This window comes from Corythoichthys intestinalis, chromosome 10 (assembly GCF_030265065.1).
Source record: "Corythoichthys intestinalis isolate RoL2023-P3 chromosome 10, ASM3026506v1, whole genome shotgun sequence".
Classification (NCBI taxonomy): domain Eukaryota; kingdom Metazoa; phylum Chordata; class Actinopteri; order Syngnathiformes; family Syngnathidae; genus Corythoichthys; species Corythoichthys intestinalis.
In genome coordinates, this window is record NC_080404.1 from 33,719,025 (window position 1) to 33,737,976 (window position 18,952).

Consider the following 18,952-nt stretch of genomic DNA (forward strand, 5'->3'; position numbering starts at 1 on the left):
CCAATGAAAAAGTGGAGTGGAGGTGGACCTTTTGAGTCTGACTTTTTGACCTGTTTGAGGCGGTTAGCTGCATATAAACACCTGTCCACCCCAAACAATCAGAAAGACCCCAATTACTAATATGGTTAAGACCAAAGAGCTGTCCAAAGACACCAGAGACAGAATTGTAGACCTCTACAATGCTGGACAGGGTTACGGGGCAATTCGAAAGCAGCTTGGTGGTATAAGATCCAACAATGGAGCAATTATTACAAAATGGAAGAAGCTAAACATGACTGTCAATCTCCCTCGGACTGGGGCTCCATGCAAGATCTACCTTGTAGGGTCTTAATTATCCAAAGAATGGTGAGGAATCAGCCAAGAACTCCACAGGAGGAGCCAATGACTATTTGGATGATCCAGAGGAGTCATGGGGGAAATTCATGTGGTCATATGAGATGAAAATTGAACTTTTTTGTCTTAATTCCACTCATAGTGTTTGGGGGAAGAAGAATGATGAGTACCATCCCAAGAACACCATTCCTACTGTGAAGGACGGGGGTGGTAGCATCATGCTTTTGGGGTGTTTTTCTGCATATGGGACTAGACGACTGGACTGTTTTAAGGAGAGGATGACCAGGGCCATGTATTGTGAGATTTTGGGGAATAACCTCCTTCCCTCAGTTAGACCATTGATAATGGGTTGTGACTGGGTCTTCCAACATGACAATGACCCAAAGCAGACAGCCAGAATAACCAGGGAGTGGCTTCGTAAAAGCATATCATGGTTCTGGAGGGGCCTAGCCAGTCTCGAGACCTAAACCCAATAGTAAATCTTTGGTGGAAGCCCAAACTCCGTGTTTCTCAGTGACAGCCCAGAAACCTGATTGATCTAGAGCAGATCTGTGTGGAGCAGTGGTGCAAAATCCCTGCTACAGTCTGTGCAAACCTGGTGAAAAGTTGTTAAAAAATTATACACAGTGATTTACGGATTTTTTTTTTCTTGAGATTGTCTCTTACAATGGGCAAGCGCCTACCATGAATATTTCAAACCCGCCCATCATTTCCAAGTGGGAGAACTTGCAAAATCGCAGCGTGTTCAAATACTTATTTTTCTCACTGTAAGTGTACATGCATGTACAAATGTACACGCTAAGGAGACTCTCCTTAACTGTCACTTTACAGATCAGGTCAAATCTCGTATAACTTCAAAATGCTTTACAACACTAATGTTGGTATTGCTTTCCTTTTCAGACAGAGTTCTGGTAGAAATCTTGTGGCAGCTTTACAACGCACAAAAAATATGCAAACAAGTCAATTTGTGAATGGTAAACTAAGCTGATTCATTACCTGGTAAAAAAGGAATAATCCTCTTTTTAGGGTCCTTCTGTCCACCTTCAATAGGAAATTTGTCAAGAATCCTCATCTGTAACAGTGTAGAAAGAAAACACTATTTGACCCCACATCTGTATCCCTTCAATAACAGAAAGAAAAAATGTCAATCACGCCAGAAATTCAGTCAGTCATTTGTGGTATTTTTTTTCAGGCGAGCTCTGTAATGGTACATGAATTCAATAGCAGACTACATGCCTGCTACTGTGTCATTCATCAAAAATATGAGCCACTTTGATCTCTGAGGCAGCAGACATTGTTACATCAGGCTCTTTTAAGTGGCAAAAATGCCCTCTCAAGCACGTTCCACTCAAGAAATGTAAAAAGCCATCAGATAATGAACACAGAGGGCAGCATACCATTCAAGTCATACAGACAGTGGAGCTACATAGACGTGAGATTGTATAATGAACTCAGATTTCCTCAGTTTCCTCTAACATAAATCAAGGTGATCAAAGGTGGGTAGTGACGTATTACATTTACTTGAGAAAAATGTACTTCTAGGAGTAGTTTTACGAAGCCATAATTGATAACATTATATATTATACATTATAATAACAATAACATTATTAATAACTTTTCCTAGAGTAGTTTTTTTGAAGAAAAATTAATCTTACTCCGCTACTTTGGGCTACACTAGTCGCTACATATTTCCCTTTTATTCTACATATTAGATTTTCCTTTTTTTAATTTTTGTCATAGATGCCAACAGTGGTTCTACCAGTTTCAACAATGAGAAGTCACAACAATAATCACATGACTCCATTATACTAATCCGACTCAAGCTTGCCATTCTATGATCACTCTGGCCTGTTCAATCACGTGGTATCTTTAAAGAACTGTAAAAAATGAAGTATATGACATAGCGCGCTGCCGTCAACATGACTTGGAAGCGTGGATTTTAGCCTCTCTCCCAGTTTTTATTTGGCACCGATTTACAACGGAAAACCGGAGATATGGTACTTTTAATTTCTTAGTAGGAAATATGTTTTCTCCGATAGAGGGCACTCATGCTCTTTGGACGAATGATGCTTCATTTCTGTAGATTTTTTTTCTTTCGCCAGAATTCAATGATTTTTTTTGTATTTATTTGGATTAATGTGGTTATGTAATTGGTTATAGGACAGTATAATAATAACACTTCATAAAGATAACCTTATGCGGGGGTGGGGGAGGATCAAACATCTTAAGAAGTTACTCACAATGTGACTTGAATATTCTTTTCACCAAATACGTTTTTGATTGTACTTAAGTAGATTTTTAGGATCTACTTTTGGAACTACTTTTACCTGAGTAATATTATTTTGAAGTAACGCTACTCTTACTTGTGTATTTCTTGTTTTTTGGCAACTCCACCCACCTCTGTAGGTGATGCAATATCTAAAGACAGTCACTTTTCTGCATTGGTGTACTCCGCTTTGCCATGTTCCAGATGTGTTTAGTGAAGCAGAAAAAAATTGTGAACGTCAAGCACAGGATAGTGTAGAAATGTAGTCAAAAAGTACCAGGTGGGAAAACAGTGAAAGTACAGACTCAGAGTTGATGCTAAGGTTTTTGCGGTAAGATGTGGTTTTGGTTTCAGCACCCTCTTTTGCTGCCTTTACAAAATCCTCATGACTTTTTACCCTCTGCTCAAGCACGGACGGTTAAAAGATGTGGTTTCCTTCGTAGACGGTCAACTATTGCCATTGTGTTTAAAAGTGCAGAATGAAATGCTGTGTCAGAAAAACATCCTTGTTTGAATGGGCAAAAATCCACTCTAAAGTCCTTACGAGTAAACCCAAAACATCATGTTCTCATACCGCACTGTTTTAAAATTTTGGATCGTACGTCTGTGACAGAGTAACCTCGTCCAAGGAGGTTCTGTTTTCACTTTTGAGGTTCATTTGTTATCTCGGGAGAACACTCTGCATGAAAAAAATGCTGAATAAGTATTATTCCAATGATCCCATGTAGGATGAGAATTGGGATATAAATTGAGAGATATAAATTCAATTTGTTCCCCCAGCTTGTTCAGAACTCAAAACACTAATAACTCAAATGATCTTTGCCCGAAGAAAAATTTGCATGTCATCAGATGAGGTGCTTTGTATGAAACAGAAATGATGGAATAGTCCTTTTTAGTTATTATGATCATGAATTGTAGTACTCATTTACTTCGACAACTTGGGTGGAGGTCTTCCAAAAATCTTTTTATTTTGGAAATGTGCTCTGTGTTGGACACGAGGGGAATTTCGACTTCATCTGTGATGGGATGGCTCACTCAACACCTTTCAGAGACATCCATAGGCGTTGATGACATCATCCCATGGGGTGTGGTTCGATGCACTCACAACAGGTGTGAAAAGTGCTCGTGGGGCAACAGCTGGCCAACTTGAAGAGTGACCCACATTGGATACACCGTGAATCTCTACAATACTGCAGTTTTTTGTTTTGTTTTGTTTTTTTTACAATATTTGAATACTGCATTGACAGCATGCTGCCCATACAAGCCACCTACACAAGTCATGTGAGAGGATGAACACAATTCTGCTATATTAAAGAAAGAACAACATCAATCTCTTAGTGATCACCAAAATCTCAATAATTTAAAGGATTTTACATACTTGAGCTCACAGCAATAGGCAAATAAACGGCACCACATGGAACTGGAGACAATGGAACTTTTTTGGAAAGCAATCTATGGCAGGAGGAGTCTGGAGGAATGCTGGCGTGGGCAGGGACTCCAATTCTTGACTTTTGTTTTGACATATCTACAAACTTGTTTACTACTGAGAGATTAGAGGTCACTGACCTCGACCTTCTTGGACAGGATTTACACTCCTTTTGCGTAGGTTGAGTGATACAACCTAACAACGTGTGCAGTATCAGAAGCTGCAATAACAATTGCCTCTCGTCAAATAATTTGGACATCTGTTTTTGGCAATCTTATCACTCAGTCTGTTTTGCATTAGATCCCATAGAATGCAGACAGGGTAAGACTGATTACGATCCAATTCTCCAAATCCGAAAAAAATGGCAGCTAACAGACTTTTGGGAAAGTTTGGGTCCAAAAGGCAAAGGCAAGCCAGGTCGCACACTCCCAAATCCTCCTGTGGAATGCAGCAAAAACCCATGTGCTCAATCCACTGAGGCTGCAGGGTGTGGAGGCTGAAAAATCCCTTCTGTTTCTCTCTGACTGTAAACTCTGCTTGACACACTGACCGCTTCGAGAAAACAGAAAAGAAAAAAATAGATCTGTGCTCAGCACTATTCTGACAGGAAAATAGGTTAATGTGCTTAAGTCTGCACATGTATTAGGAAGGGCAAACCGCATTTAAGTTAAGTACCAAGAAAGAAAATAAGTGAAGAGGCGGATAATATATGATGATTGTGATGCAGAGGGACTGTTAGGAGCTATGCTAAGTGGACTTGAGAGGTTTTAACAACACAAAGTGTCTGTCTTCCAAGATGTTTTGACATCTTTTAAAGAGCATGTCTACAGCAGTGCCTGCTGATAATCGTCCACACTGTGACCTGTCTTTGTTTACCACTGAATTGATAGTTATCTGATGAGATCATGAACACATTTGTCAGTATGGGGTGTCAAATGGCTCTTTATTTTGCCTCTGTCAGCTTCCAGAGCGCACAAAACAAGCAATTGTGCTCCAAAAACCGAGAAGGCATCTGGAGTTGGATCGTAGGTGTCGGTTGGCCGACACACAAACAAAATATCAGTTCATGGTTTGAGGGAAGAAAAATATTCAGATGGATCAACGGATGGAGTGCAAAATGAGCAATTCACAACAATGAGACTGCCTTGTTCCGCCAGGATTTCTGCATCAATTCTTGGAAGAACTCCTCAGTGATCTTCCAAACTGCAACTCTCTTTTCTTGACTTTAACAACCCTGCTTCGATCCTATCTAACAACACACCACCTCACCCATTTACTACGTTGCACCTGCTCAATATTTATCAAAATATTGTCATCACCTGCCATCTGTTTCACATGGATTATCAAAATCCACTTTTGCTACCCACTTTACATGTACAGCTATAGAGTGCTGATCCACACAGATAACCATTGGGATACAAAAACATCTAAAAATCAGCCATCCATGAACATGATGACAGAAACGTGAGAGAAACTCTTGTTTCCATTCAACACAGAAAAACATTTCCTGGATATTAGAATGGGACCACAGAACAAATGGGTTTCCTTTACTGTACTCCAAAAGGCTACCAAAGAGGTTGACTCACCAATAAGCACAGAGGTAGAGATTTGATTCAATAGTTAAGGACCTTTAAAAACTACAATGGGATTGTGAATGTGTTAGTACACCTACGGTAGGTAGTAGTTCTGCCTTGAAGGGTAACTTGGATAGAAAGGCATGTACTTCTTAAAAGATAAATGTGAGTTCGAGTTACAATAATTTGATATTAAAACCCATCTATAATAAAATAGAATTTGTAAAATTTTAAATAAAAAAATTAACTAGTAGCTCACCATATACTGTTGACATTGCACGGTGGTGACGTCATATGGCCACGCTGCCACACTTCACATTGTCACTCTTTAACTATGTATGGTAGTGATTTAAATACAACACAAGGTGTCATTGGCGAGTTTTAAATTAATAAGAGCTCAAGACAATGACTGTGTTTTGTTGCCTGGCACGGCCAGACTGTTCTCCCTGTATTTTTTAAACACTGTGAGAATAGTCTGGGACCCAGCCCATTAACGGCCTCTCAAGCAAGCACAAAATCAACCGTCCAATCAGATTCGTTTATTTGCGTGACGTGTTCTTAACGAGTAACGTCACTCTTCCGCGTCGGAAGTCGTCTCCACAACAACACAGATGGCGAACAGGAGAGCCGAGAATATGTTCCAATCCACGGTAAAATCAGTTTTAAATTACCAAAAACACATCGACACAAGTCATTGACAACAGTCTGTCTCGCTCTAGCCATGCTGAATAAACTCCGCTCTCCTCGTATGTCTACTTCCGAGCCCGCAAGTCCCTCGTCGCTTTACTAACGTCACCTCCGCCCGTCGCTGATTGGTCCACACCGCTGTCTGTTTGTTGTGGCTTGCTCCACCCTGGAAATTTTATCCGCTGAATGGTGGCCAGACTCAATTGCTGGAACAGCGGTGAGTCTGGTGTACCAGGCTATGTGTCTTGTCCCTCGACTGACGCCGTAGTAGATCAGTCACAACAAACAAGACTTGTGATAATGGCTCCCAGTGTCATAGTTTGTATATTGTGACTAAATATTGCCATCCAGTGTATTTGTTGAGCTAAACGAGTTGCTAAAATGTTTAAATAGAACTTGACCAAACTCTGCGTAAGTTTGTGTATTATGCATCAGAGGTTGCGCTAGACTTTTTCGTTGTCTGTCATTTTGTCTGACAGTGTCATAAAAATCCGGTCATAATCTATTTTTACCCGTCACTTACATTTTTAAAATGATAATAATGACATATTCAATAGTATTTAGTTTTCATTCATTTTTAATTAATATTCTGTCCGAACAAGCTTAAAAAGAGGCAAACAGACAGCGGAGTGCACCAATCAGCGACGGGCAGACGTGCCGTTAGCAAAGCGACGAGGGCAGGACGAGGGACTTGCGCGCGGAAGTAAACATACGAGGAGAACGGAGTTTATTCAACATGGCTAGCGCGAGACAGACTGTTGTCAATGTCTCGTGTCGATGTGTTTTAGCTCATTTAAAACTGAATTTACCGCGGATTGGAACATATTCTCGGCTCTCCCGCCATCCGTGTTGTTGTAGAGACGACTTTCGGCGCGCAATAGTGACGTTGCTCGTGAAGAACACGTCACGCAAATAAACAAATCTGATTTGTCAATTGATTTTGTACCTACTCGAGAGGCTGTGTCCCAGACTTTTCTCTCAGTGTTTGAAAAATACAGGGAGAACAGTCTGGCCGTGCCAGGCAAACACTCAGTGTCATTGACGTTTTTCCGAGTAAGGCCAACGACGTCATGCATCAAGAGAGACAATAGCTAATTAATATGCTCACTCGCCACCCTGTGGTCTGGGGTGTGAATTGCAACCTGTCAAAATGACGGATGGACTTCAGTTTTTTCCGTCACCGTTTTAAAAAACCGGTCAACGACGGAAAATATTCGGTTAACGCGACCCCTGTTATGCATATATAGTTTGATTGTGAATTTGTGAATGCCAGTTCTCTTTGCATTGTTGTTTAACTGTGTGAGAATAGGGCATCATTTATACAGATTGAAGCACTTTTTTTCTTGTGAACATTATTTTTTGAGAGCTATGAATATTATTTTTGTTGTATTGTCACTTAATGATACTTATGTTTGTGGTGAAGGAGTTGCTGAAGCTTATGCCAATAAACGGGGCGGTCCAAGCTACGAATCTGAACGCCTGTGTCCACTTTCCTTTCTTTCTGCCTTACACCCCATTGTGCATTGAAGAAAAACTACGGCATCAGTCAAGGGACAAAACGCACTCATTAGCTTGATCCCTAATGAATTTCAAACTCGCCATTGACACCTTGTGGCGTATTTCAATCACTACCTTACATAATTAAAGAGTGACACGTTTTTTGTTGTTGTTATTTTTTAGAGTGACTCTGTGAAGCACGGCAGCATGGCCCTGTGACGTCACCGCCCAGCAAGGTCAACAACAATGGCGACCTACTAGTTAAAATAATTTTACAAATATTTTTGAAACGGAAACATTAATAGGGGTTTTAATATCAAATTATTATAACCTGTACTAACATTTATGTTTTAAGAACGACATGTCTTTCTATCCGTGGATCCCTTTAAAACTCAAATTGACTTACTGTGGTACATAAACTTTAGACCTACCCAAACTGCCGGAAAGGTGCCAAGAAGCACAGTCTATCGGTTTTGACCAAAAAAATCCAACTGACCTTAGAGAAACATCTTTAGACGAAACACAACTCGTAGTGTTTGCTTGACCTGCTTAATCCTCCCTTTATCCTCTAAGCATTAAGCTTCAATTTAGTTCTGCACAGTATGCCTTTTATTTGTTTCCACTGTAAACCGACCACAACTGTCCATCTTAACAATACTCCTTCATTTGGTTGCCAGTCTCAGTGATGTACCAGATATACTGCTGCCTGCTGATTGTTTAAAAGAGAAGCAGCCACTTTCTTTCATGTAATGACAATACAACAGAATGGGATAACAACTGTGGATTATAACAGAAATTGGATGCAAAGCATTGTTTCTTGTTTATAGTCATTGTAAAGCAGAGACATAAATACACCCTGAAAGGGATTTGCAGTGTACCATGTGAAGCTGTACTGTACAATACCATGAAGTTTTAGTTTTGTTTTCTTCAGGCTGTTCAGCCCCCATCAACCTGTAACTCCACACATTTCACTCTACATTCCGCTTGACGTTTTGTTCCTCCCTTCCTCCCTTTTACGCAAATAAACGTGATACAGCTGTTGACTGGATTTCGTCTATACACTTATTTTTGAGAGAGGATTCCATTAGTCTTTGGATACCATCCATCATCTGAAGGAAATGTAAGGATCCAAAGGTCAAACTGAAGACAACCAATATGTTTAATGTCAAAGCTGGTAACATAAATAAACCTTGACTTACGTATCTCCTTTCAAAATAGCTTATATTGTGTTTTTTCTATGACATACCTGTAGGTCAAAGAATTTGCTGTATCTTCTGTAAATGACATGAGAAGTGGAGTCTGAGTAGGTCACGTTGATAAGATACACCTAAGGAGAAAGGCGCAAACAAGACAGACATTAAATCCCTTCGTCTGAGACGCCACAGAGGCACCGATTGAGCGGTGTTTACCCAAGCGACAAAAAAACGCACTCACTCCCATCTTAACTTCAGGAGTTCAACAAAGGTCAAGTAAACTCATTAAAGTCGGCGCGCTTCACTGACACATTGGAAACCCAAGGGGGGTTAATGCCGGGGTCAATGGATTTCAGGTAATGTGTCATGACTGTAAATCATTCGTTATGATTAAGATGCATGAGTGTGATTTGTCGATCAAAAACTCAAATTCTGAGGGGAGGGAAAAAACCAACATGCTCCAATTGTGTCAGTGCACTGACAGCAGTGAAGTGTAAACACATCCAGAGGATGCACAGGGATTACCATTTGTGGAACGCACATCAGTCACCAATTTGACAAAACCCAGTTGCTAAACATTCACCCATAATAATTCTCTATTTGCATGAACAATTAAGGACCAAAAGACATTTTTGAGCAACTTGAGCTTTCAAAAACAGATGGCTGACCCTAATGCATTTCAATCAGAGCACGTGGGAGCGCGCGCTGAGGGTTTAGACACGCAGTGTTCACACACATATGGTGACAGTCTGCAAGGATGAATTTTAAAGTCAACCTTCACTTTGGTTTATTAGGCAGGGTGTGCAGCTAGGAGGAATGAGCTCTCTGGCAGCTCACTAATTACATATGCAGCATGTAGGGATGTGTGTGTTTAATGCCACAAAATGTCATAAATTAAAAAAAAAAAAGTCATAGATGCTAAAGTAACATCAAGGGACTCTATAGTTCCCATGATCAATCAAATACTTGTTTCCACTATAGGGGTCCGCACTTAAGAATGAATGAATACTGTACATTTAGGGGATCCAGTTTGGAGAAACCACTATAGACTAAGAACTTGTCATTGGTTCATACTCAAGCCAAGTTGTAAACAAGGAAGAGTTGCCATGGGCTCCAGTCCTGTCAGTCCCTGGAAGGAAGCTCAACTCCACCAGTGAGGAAGGACAAAAGACAAAGGGTTGCTTCTTTACTCCATCCAACCGGATAAGCATTTTCAGTTGCTTAGCTCATTGATAATGAGATTTTTTTGGTCTTCCTCTACTTTCCTCAAGGGGATTTCCCTAACCTCTGCTTCCTTCCCCGGGGAATTTCAGGCTGTGCTTTCTCCTCTTAGGGGGCTTGGGGAGATACTTCCTCAGCAGAAGATGGATGAGGCAATTGATCCTGACTCTCAGGTTAATTAATCCAATTTCACCCTATGGACTAATTGACTTGTGGGGTCCCCCTGAGACGTGATGTTACTATGGTCAGCAAAATGATACCAAGTCCATAACATGCAGTCCCACATTGTCATAGTTGAAGCTCTGTGTGATATACAGTATCTGTCAATGGGTTGCATTGAATGGGAATTAGGAGCAGTTCTGTGAACCACTGCACTGCCAATGGAGGCACAGCAACCCATTGAAAAAATTTGAGGTAACTTTATTACACTGAAGACCAAAAACACTGGAAGACCCACTCACTCATGATAGTAGATGTTGCGCTAATAAAGATATTTTTGTAATGAAAGTCAACTTGAGATAGAATGAGCAATGTCATGTCATAAAGGTATTTGTACATATAGTCAAGGGAAAATTTTGACTATTGCAGTAATTAAAGTTGTTTTAATTAATGGTTTTAATTAATGGTAGAAAGAAATTAATTACTACTCTGGTTACTGTAACTGAGTAGAGTAGAGTATTTCCTGTAACTTGCAATTATTTGTAGTATTTTTTACAATCAGTAATTTTACTTTTACTCAAGTGAATTTTGTTGTAATTATTTAGTCAATTACATTTAGAAAAGAATTCACTTAAAAACTATAAAAAGAAAAGAGCAAGGGGAGGGGAATTTTTCCGTCCGCGTGCCAGTACGGAGCATCTATTTGATTGGCTCTGATAACTGCAGCACCAGACAGCAACACATTATGTTATTACATTATTAACCTTATTGTGTCAAGAAATTCTGTCACATTGCCGCCAAATTACTTGTTCGTGCTCACCGTCACCATAGACCAGTAGTTCTTAACCTGGGTTCAATCAAACCCCAGGGGTTCAGTGAGTACGTCTAAGGGGTTCGGCGAAGGTAAAGAAACGCAGAGCCCTATTTTCGTACACTGATTAAATCTAGGCAAAGTGGCTTTTTAAACAAGGTTTTGGACTGCTTTGCTCCCAATTTACAGGCTTAATCCATTTCTTTTAAATGCTAGTCCTTGATCAAATGGGAGAGGAACTTGTTTGCTCAGTGGAAGGTTGACTCGCACTTGGTATGAGGGAATTCATCACACCAATGGGCAGCGTGGTCTCAAACTTTGACCTATAAAACATGCTGTCAAAATGAGAAGAATTTTGAACGGGAATTTGCTAAATTATTAGCTTGCTAGCTAAGCTTAGATATATCGATTTTGAATTTGAAAAGAAAAATGCTTTACTATCTAATTCCGAAAGGTTCAGTGAATCCATATGTGAAACTTGTGGGGTTCGGTACCTTTAGCAAGGTTAAGAAGCACTGCCATAGACATTACATGTATAGATTTATATAGACACAATCGACACCATAGGTAACTGGCGGCCATCTTGCGTCGGGAAACTTCTCTAGCGGGCTCCAGTGCAGCAGATGAAGGAAGGAAAGAAGGTGAGTGTTTTCACTAAGTAAACCTGATTTAAATACTGTATAAGAAGTACAGTATATACAGAATATATAATAAATCACTCTAAGAGCTGGTGGAAAAGTGGACGAGGGATTACCAAATCCACCTCACAGTTCTAAAATCAAGGGTTCAATCCCAGGTCCAGGCCTACTGTGTGGAGTTTGCATATTTACCGTGCCTGCGTGGGTTTTCTCCGGGTAGTCCGGTTTCTTCCCACTGCCCAAAAACATGTATGGTAGGCTGAATGAACACTCTAAATTGTCCCAAGGTATGATTATATGTGTGACTGGTTATTTGTCTCCTTGTGCCTTGCATTTGGATGGCAACCAATTCAGGGTGAACCCTGCCTACTGCCCATAGTTATCTGGGATAGGCTCCAACACCCCCGTGACCTTCGTGAGGATAAGCGGCTTGGAGGATGAATGAATGAATAATCCAGGAGGAATTTTAACCTGGATTTTCAACTTTAAAATTCAAACAACATAACAGATTATTCAGAAATGTAATTTTACCTACAAACCTGATCATTTGAGTTATTACAACTATTTTGTCAAGTTACCAGTGTAAACATTCATTCATTCAATCATTCATTTTCCATGCCGCTTTTCCTCACGAGGGTCGCGGAGGTGCTGGAGCCTATCCCAGCTAACTATGGGCAGTAGGCAGGGGAATGATTTTTAGAAATGAGTTAGGAATATTCAAAATGACAAGTTACCTAAGAAATCATTAGAATTTGAGTTATGTCTACTTAAAATCTTAAAGACTTGCGTGATCAAACTCAGTTTTGCCCTAACAATGAATAAAAAATTACCAGAGGTGAGTAGTAACTCCGTTACATTTACTTGAGTAACTTTTTGAGAAAAATGTACTTCTAAGAGTAGTTTTACTAAGCTATACTTTTTACTTGAGTAGATTTGTGAAGAGAAAAAAAACACTACTCTTACTCCACTACTTTGGGCTACTCAAGAGTTGTTACATTTTTCCTCTTTAGTCTACACATTAGATTTATTACTGTTTTGCCAGCGATGCCAAGACTAGCTCTACCAAGTTCATACAAAATACACTGTTGAAACATTTTAGAAATATTGTAATAATAACGAAGAGGTATTCAAATAGAATCTTTGTGATTTTAAACTAAAATAGAGATTTTCGTAATTTTCGTAAACAAAACGCGAACGCCGCGAAAGACCAAAAGCGGAGGAATACAGTAATTTTTCCCCGCGGCATTCCCTCGTTTTTCGCGATTTTTACGAAAAATGCAAAAACGTGAACACCACGAAAAATGAGGGAATACCACGGGAAAAATTCACTGTATTCCCCGCTTTTCGTGGCGTTCGGGGTTTTTGCGTTTTTCGTAAAAACTGCGAACACCGCGAAAAAAGAGGGAATACGACAGGGACATTTTTTTTACTGGATTCCCCCACTTTTGGCGGCGGTTTTCGTAAAAACCGCAAACGTCGCGAGAAAAAAAGGTTAATGTAGCAGAAAAAAATTGGGTACAGTATCATTATCACAACAATTCATATCGATAAGTTTGTGCAGTGAGAAAAAAAATGTTGACAAAAAAATCAAACTAAAATAAGCAGTTGCTCACAATGTTCCTTATTACTTGAGTATTCTTTTAACTGGATAGTTTTTTACTTGTACTTTAGTACATTTTTTTTTTGATGACTACTTTTAACTTTTACTTAAGTAATATTATTTTGAAGTAACGCTACTCTTACTTGAGTAAAATTTTGGGCTACTCTACCCACCTCCGAATATACACCACTGTGTGTTCTTTGATAAGTTTATTTACAGGTTACAAGAGAAACTAAGCATTCCTGCCATACAACAACTTACATAGTGTTTGGAGGGATTCCTCCTCTTCTGCACATCCACAACACTGACGTCAAGCACTGTCCTGAGCTGCATCTCGACAGATAAGTTTCACCACGAATTCAAAGCACAACGTCTTCCCATGAAAACCAGTGGGAGTTTAAAAGCGGCTGTCAACTGTTTTCTTTTCTAAGTTAGAGGGGAAAGTCCATACATCCATAAGAAGTGAGTGCTTGAATGTCGGTCTGGAGCTTCCGAAACATGACAGCGCAGTAAAAGTGGTGTTTAATCAAGTGTTCTCCCTCGGAGAGGGCAGGACCACTTCGAGGAAAAAAAAAGTCAGATGAGAAGGAAGGAGGGCTGAGTGTGCAGGGCGGTCCAACAGTCCCTTTCCTCTGGCTAGCCCGTACACTGCACGCTGAACCTAGATCACAAGGTACACAAAAATCAATCAATGTTGTGACTTAATCTTATACAAACTTTATGATTGTAGTTTAGAAAGATAAATATAAATTAATCTCAACACGTGATGCGAATTAATGTATGTCAAGTGGTTGACCGCGTGAGGGCGCTACAGCACAATAAAGCACATTGAAGGTAAACAGTCGCTTTATTTTTGGAAGCAACTGTATCATATTTGGCAATGCAGCGCATCAGTTTTACAGCTGTTTCACATATTTTGCTCAGAAGTCGTTAGGGGCGGGACAAGGTTAATTTTACTACATTATTGAGAGTAGCATATTTTGCTCACAAATAGTTAGAGGCAGGACAAGGTTAATGTCATTACATTATTGAGAGTAATAGTTTAAATCACTTTAATTTATATGGCTTTCACCAAGTGCCTACAATACAGCCATATACTGTAGGTCTAAAATACAAAATAATTAAAACAATTTTGTATTTAACACAAGACCAATATAATCCAAATTAAACCAAAATGAATTCATTTCAAAACTAATAAATACGATCTAAGGTCAATAGAAGAATGTAGTCATTGTGTATAACTTACTTACGGATTTTTTTTAATTACCGTAATTTTTGGACTATAAAGTGCACCTGACTATAAGATGCCACCCACCAAATTTGACACAAAAACGGCATTTGTTCATAGATAAGCTGCACTGGACTATAAAACGCAGTTTTCCTCACTGTATTATGGGGTGTTTACACCAAAAGATATTAACCGGTAACACTTTATTTGACAGAGGCATCAAATGACCACATGAAACGCCATAAAGGAAGCTTCAATTGGCCATCACTGCTCCCTTGAGGGAGACAATCAACCTGTGCTGCCATCTGCTGTCAACACTGTCATCCAACATGCCTCCTAGAATGCATTGCAGGCTACATATGTAAATGACAATCGAATTCATGGTCTGTGCTTATTATTTCTTCAGTTACTGTTCCAGTTGTTTCATTAATTGCGAGTTATGGTATTTGGTATCACTTTATCTGATAGTGGCGCCATAAAACTGTCATAAGACTGCCATGAGCATTTAATCAATGCTTGTAAAAGATATCATTTTGTGTCATTTGGCAAATTATCTCACTTTTGAATGGATGTAAAAGGAGTTAGTAACATAATTTGCCGGATGACACGAAATTACAACCGTCATAAGTATTCATTAATGCCCATGATGGTGTCATTTTATAATTAATACGGCCTTATTGCAGTCTAATGACGCCGCTGCCAAATTAAGTGTTACCTATTAACACAATAAATCATCAAATAAGCTGCACTGGACTATAAGTCGCAGGATTCAAAATGAGGAAAAAAGATTGCGGCTTATAGTCCGAAAATTACGGTAATCATGAAATAGAAAAGAAAAAAAAAATCAAATAAAAAATGTATATACAGTTGACATTGTTTACTCATGTCATCTAATAATTTTCATTTAATATTTTGCATAACTAAGAAATGATACCGCAGAAAAATTAACAATTTTAGCACACTTACAGTTAACATTTTAAATTAATTGGATAAAATTTGTGACAGAAATATTTACAATTTCAATTCAAGATTTCAGTGTATTTTACATGTTTCACATACACATAATACGATTTTTAGAAAACCTTTGGTTTGAGATGCAGACATATTCAAATTTTATTAAATTCTTTGTGCACATTAGACACTCCCCTCTCTGTCCAGTTTTCAAATTCAAGAACTTACAGCACACAATAGAATAAAAAATACACAACATATTAGACACAATGTGTAATGAGTAATATCAATAAAGAGAATATAACATAGCAAATAATAACAACTGTTGTTGACCCAACCCTATTGTCGCTCTCTTGTCACCATGCATACCACCACTCGCACTTTCTGTTACAAATTTTACATCCAGTTGTCTAGCTCTACATATATTTCACTGTTTGGGCAGGTTTTTTTTTTTTGTTTGTTTTGTTGTTTTTTTTTCTCTATACCGCTATTTGCTCTATATGTACAGTTGATTTAAGTGGACTTGAGTGTTGATCTGGCCAAGACGCAGGCATATTAATAGCAATGTCACTAATTGCTCAAGTTTATGACATTAACTGGCGTCTTTCGGCATATTGTGGCTTCTATAAGTTATACCCCATAACTAAATTTACTACCCAACAACTTTATTTGGAAAAAGGAAAAAATAAAAAGAAAGAAAGAAAATTCAAGAAAAAAAGAAGAAAAAACTTTCTTCCTCCTTATGACGTCAGGAGCTAAAGTCGAGCGCGTGTTGGAACTGAGGGGGCTTCTAAACTGGAAGGAGGACGACTACACAGGAAACCCGTCGTCCATCAAGTTACCATATGTTAAACCAATTTACAACGGAAATTTCTGGAAATTAAAATAATAAACCGTTTATTTTTCAGAGGAGTTAGAGTGCCGTTTAACTAGCTTGACGAATTCAGGCAAAACAGAACAACTTAACGAAGAAAAATATCTGCATTTAACAGTCGAATTGACACCCAGCCGTACGTTGAGTCTTTATTGTGAATGCGCCTGACGGAAGTATTAGTTTTAACGCAAGTTAACTTGACGCTAGCACGCCAAGTTGCATGTGTGGTCAGGTCAGCTAGCTGAAGAAGAAGAGGGCGCGGGGCTTCTTGCCTCGCCTTCGTGTGCCATTTCCGCGGTGACGTTAAATGAGGGCGAGTCTACCGTTTTGACGTTTTTACTCGTCACCGGCGCGGTGCTCTCTTTCAAGCCCTTTTAAACAAACAGCACCAAAAAGAAAGGGAGCCTTCGCGCAACGGTCAACTCCTCCTCCGCCGACGCCTCCGTTTCCTCGCCTCGGGCTTCTCCCCATGACCGACAACGACTTGAGATGCCCGGCAATGGAAGTTGGAATTGACAGCACCACCGCAGTTTAAATGACATTTACCCGCTTTATAGCTACTCAAGCTCCGCCACACTAGCGGAAATCAGCGGCGAGGCATCACTCACATCGTAGTAACACCCCGCACCCCCCAAAAACAAAGATGTCATTTTTCAATTTTCGCAAGATCTTCAAGCTCGGGCCCGACAGGAAGAAGAAGCAGTACGAACACGTCCACCGAGACGTCAACCCCGAGGAGATTTGGGACATCATCGGGGAACTCGGTGATGGAGCATTCGGCAAAGTCTACAAGGTAATTATTACTGCACCTCTATGTTATTAGGTAACCGTCCTCCATACAGACTCCATTGTGGTTCTGATAGCACACACATTGGCAAGTGAGAACACGTCAAGATGACAGCTTGATGACAGGGACATGATGACATGCTAGCCCGAAAATTATGCCCAAAGAGTGCCGTTTCATAAGAATATAAAATAACTAGTTCTCAAAATAATTAGCCTACTGTGTACGTCTAGGCAAATCATCAGGGAAGAAGTAGCTCAACTGGGAAGTCACTCGTTTTTTGTTGTTGTTGTTTGTTTGTTTTTCATTATCAGTGCTTTCACTTCAAGAGCACAAGTGTAAAATGACTGCAATTTAAGATTATTTTCCTAATTTAATGTAATAAATATTATTGAAATAACAAATGAAGACAATTTTAGTCATGATAAATGTGCTCATTAGAGGATACCCATCACCCTAAAAATCTAAAGAGTTTGCCACAAACATAATGTATGATCATATTTTTATATTTGTGTATAAGAGCTGAATTAAGACAAATGAAACCCGAAATTAATGTCACAATTACATATTGCATCACCTGACCAACTGTGGAAAATAGGCCCTTGCCGGTATGATATTCTGACGGTATGATAACCTTAAGCCAAAATATCAAGGTTTCACATTATCACGGTATTGCAATTATAGAACTAAAATGTGTTTTTTAAAAAAAAAATTAAAAACTTTTCTCCATTGAACAGATTTTGTATTTTTCAAAACATTAGCAAATTGGAACATACAGTGGACAAGTATTTGATACACTGCCACTGTAAGTATAATGTTAAGTTAAAATAAAAAAGAGCCTAAACCCACAGCTCAATATTATTACAATCAGAACAAAAATAATTGAAGAATTATTTTCCATAAAAAGCACATGAGTATGACTCGTACCATGTCTACATTATACACAGCCTTTCTCAACACAGACAGTTGCCAGAGAGAAAAAACATACCACGTTTTACCACCACTAGACACACTAAACAAACACACTGGAGTTAACTCTTGTAGCTGGTAAGAAACATTCATGACAGTATTAACTAATCTTTAATTTTGTATAAATACGAAATCATATTGGAGGTATTGCCTCCTCGGCACCCACCCTCCGCAAACATGTTTTACGTTTTCATACCACGGTATAAATAAATGTATTATCATTATTATACCTTGAAAAGGTCATCTCCACATGCCTAATGGAAAACAGTTTAGTGAGCTGTATGTTGTGATAAGTATTGATGACTTGACAATTTGAACAAAATACATGCTTTTGGTCACACTATAAATACAAATAAACAGTACAAATACAGAAAGCAGTACATAAAGTGGGCATATAAATTGTAATATGTTGGCATAGAAACTATTATTTTTGGACACTGGCATGTTAGTTTGGAATGTTCCTTGCCTCTTGTTTTTTTGTTACGTTAGCTCTATTTTCAGGTGACTTAAGTGCTGCCTAGCATGTTGTACTGCAAGATGGTTCGACAATAAAGGCTTGCAACTCTAAAACTGGACTTGCCTTTAAAATGAGAAAACATTTTTTTAAATGCCTGAAGCCATGACAGCTTCCTCTACTTGTTTATATCAAATTCCAGGTTATAAGGTATACATTCATTGCAAAGTTGTATGCCCTAAAAATCTGAAGTGCCATTGATCGTGTTGCTACCAGTGGCGGCTAGT

General features: G+C 39.1%; 2 protein-coding genes across 5 annotated transcripts in view; one reads left to right on the forward strand and one right to left on the reverse strand.

Moving 5' to 3' along the window:
* Positions 1-14,001, reverse strand: part of LOC130922933 (SH3 and PX domain-containing protein 2A-like) — a 104,319-nt gene extending 90,318 nt beyond the window's left edge. For all 3 annotated transcript variants that reach the window (XM_057848216.1, XM_057848215.1, XM_057848214.1), the window contains exons 1-3: positions 13,667-14,001; positions 9,030-9,110; positions 1,330-1,405 (exon numbers count right to left, since the gene is read on the reverse strand). In XM_057848216.1, coding sequence (XP_057704199.1) covers positions 1,330-1,405; positions 9,030-9,110; positions 13,667-13,738 — 229 coding nt within the window. In that variant the 5' untranslated portion in view covers positions 13,739-14,001. The remainder of the gene's footprint in view (positions 1-1,329; positions 1,406-9,029; positions 9,111-13,666) is intronic.
* Positions 14,002-16,569: 2,568 nt separating this feature from the next.
* The window catches only part of slka (STE20-like kinase a), a 39,616-nt gene continuing 37,233 nt past the window's right edge, over positions 16,570-18,952 (forward strand). Inside the window, exon 1 of one of the 2 annotated variants that reach the window (XM_057847756.1) lies at positions 16,570-17,251. In XM_057847756.1, coding sequence (XP_057703739.1) covers positions 17,102-17,251 — 150 coding nt within the window. In that variant the 5' untranslated portion in view covers positions 16,570-17,101. The remainder of the gene's footprint in view (positions 17,252-18,952) is intronic. The other variant, XM_057847758.1, reaches the window with a different exon arrangement.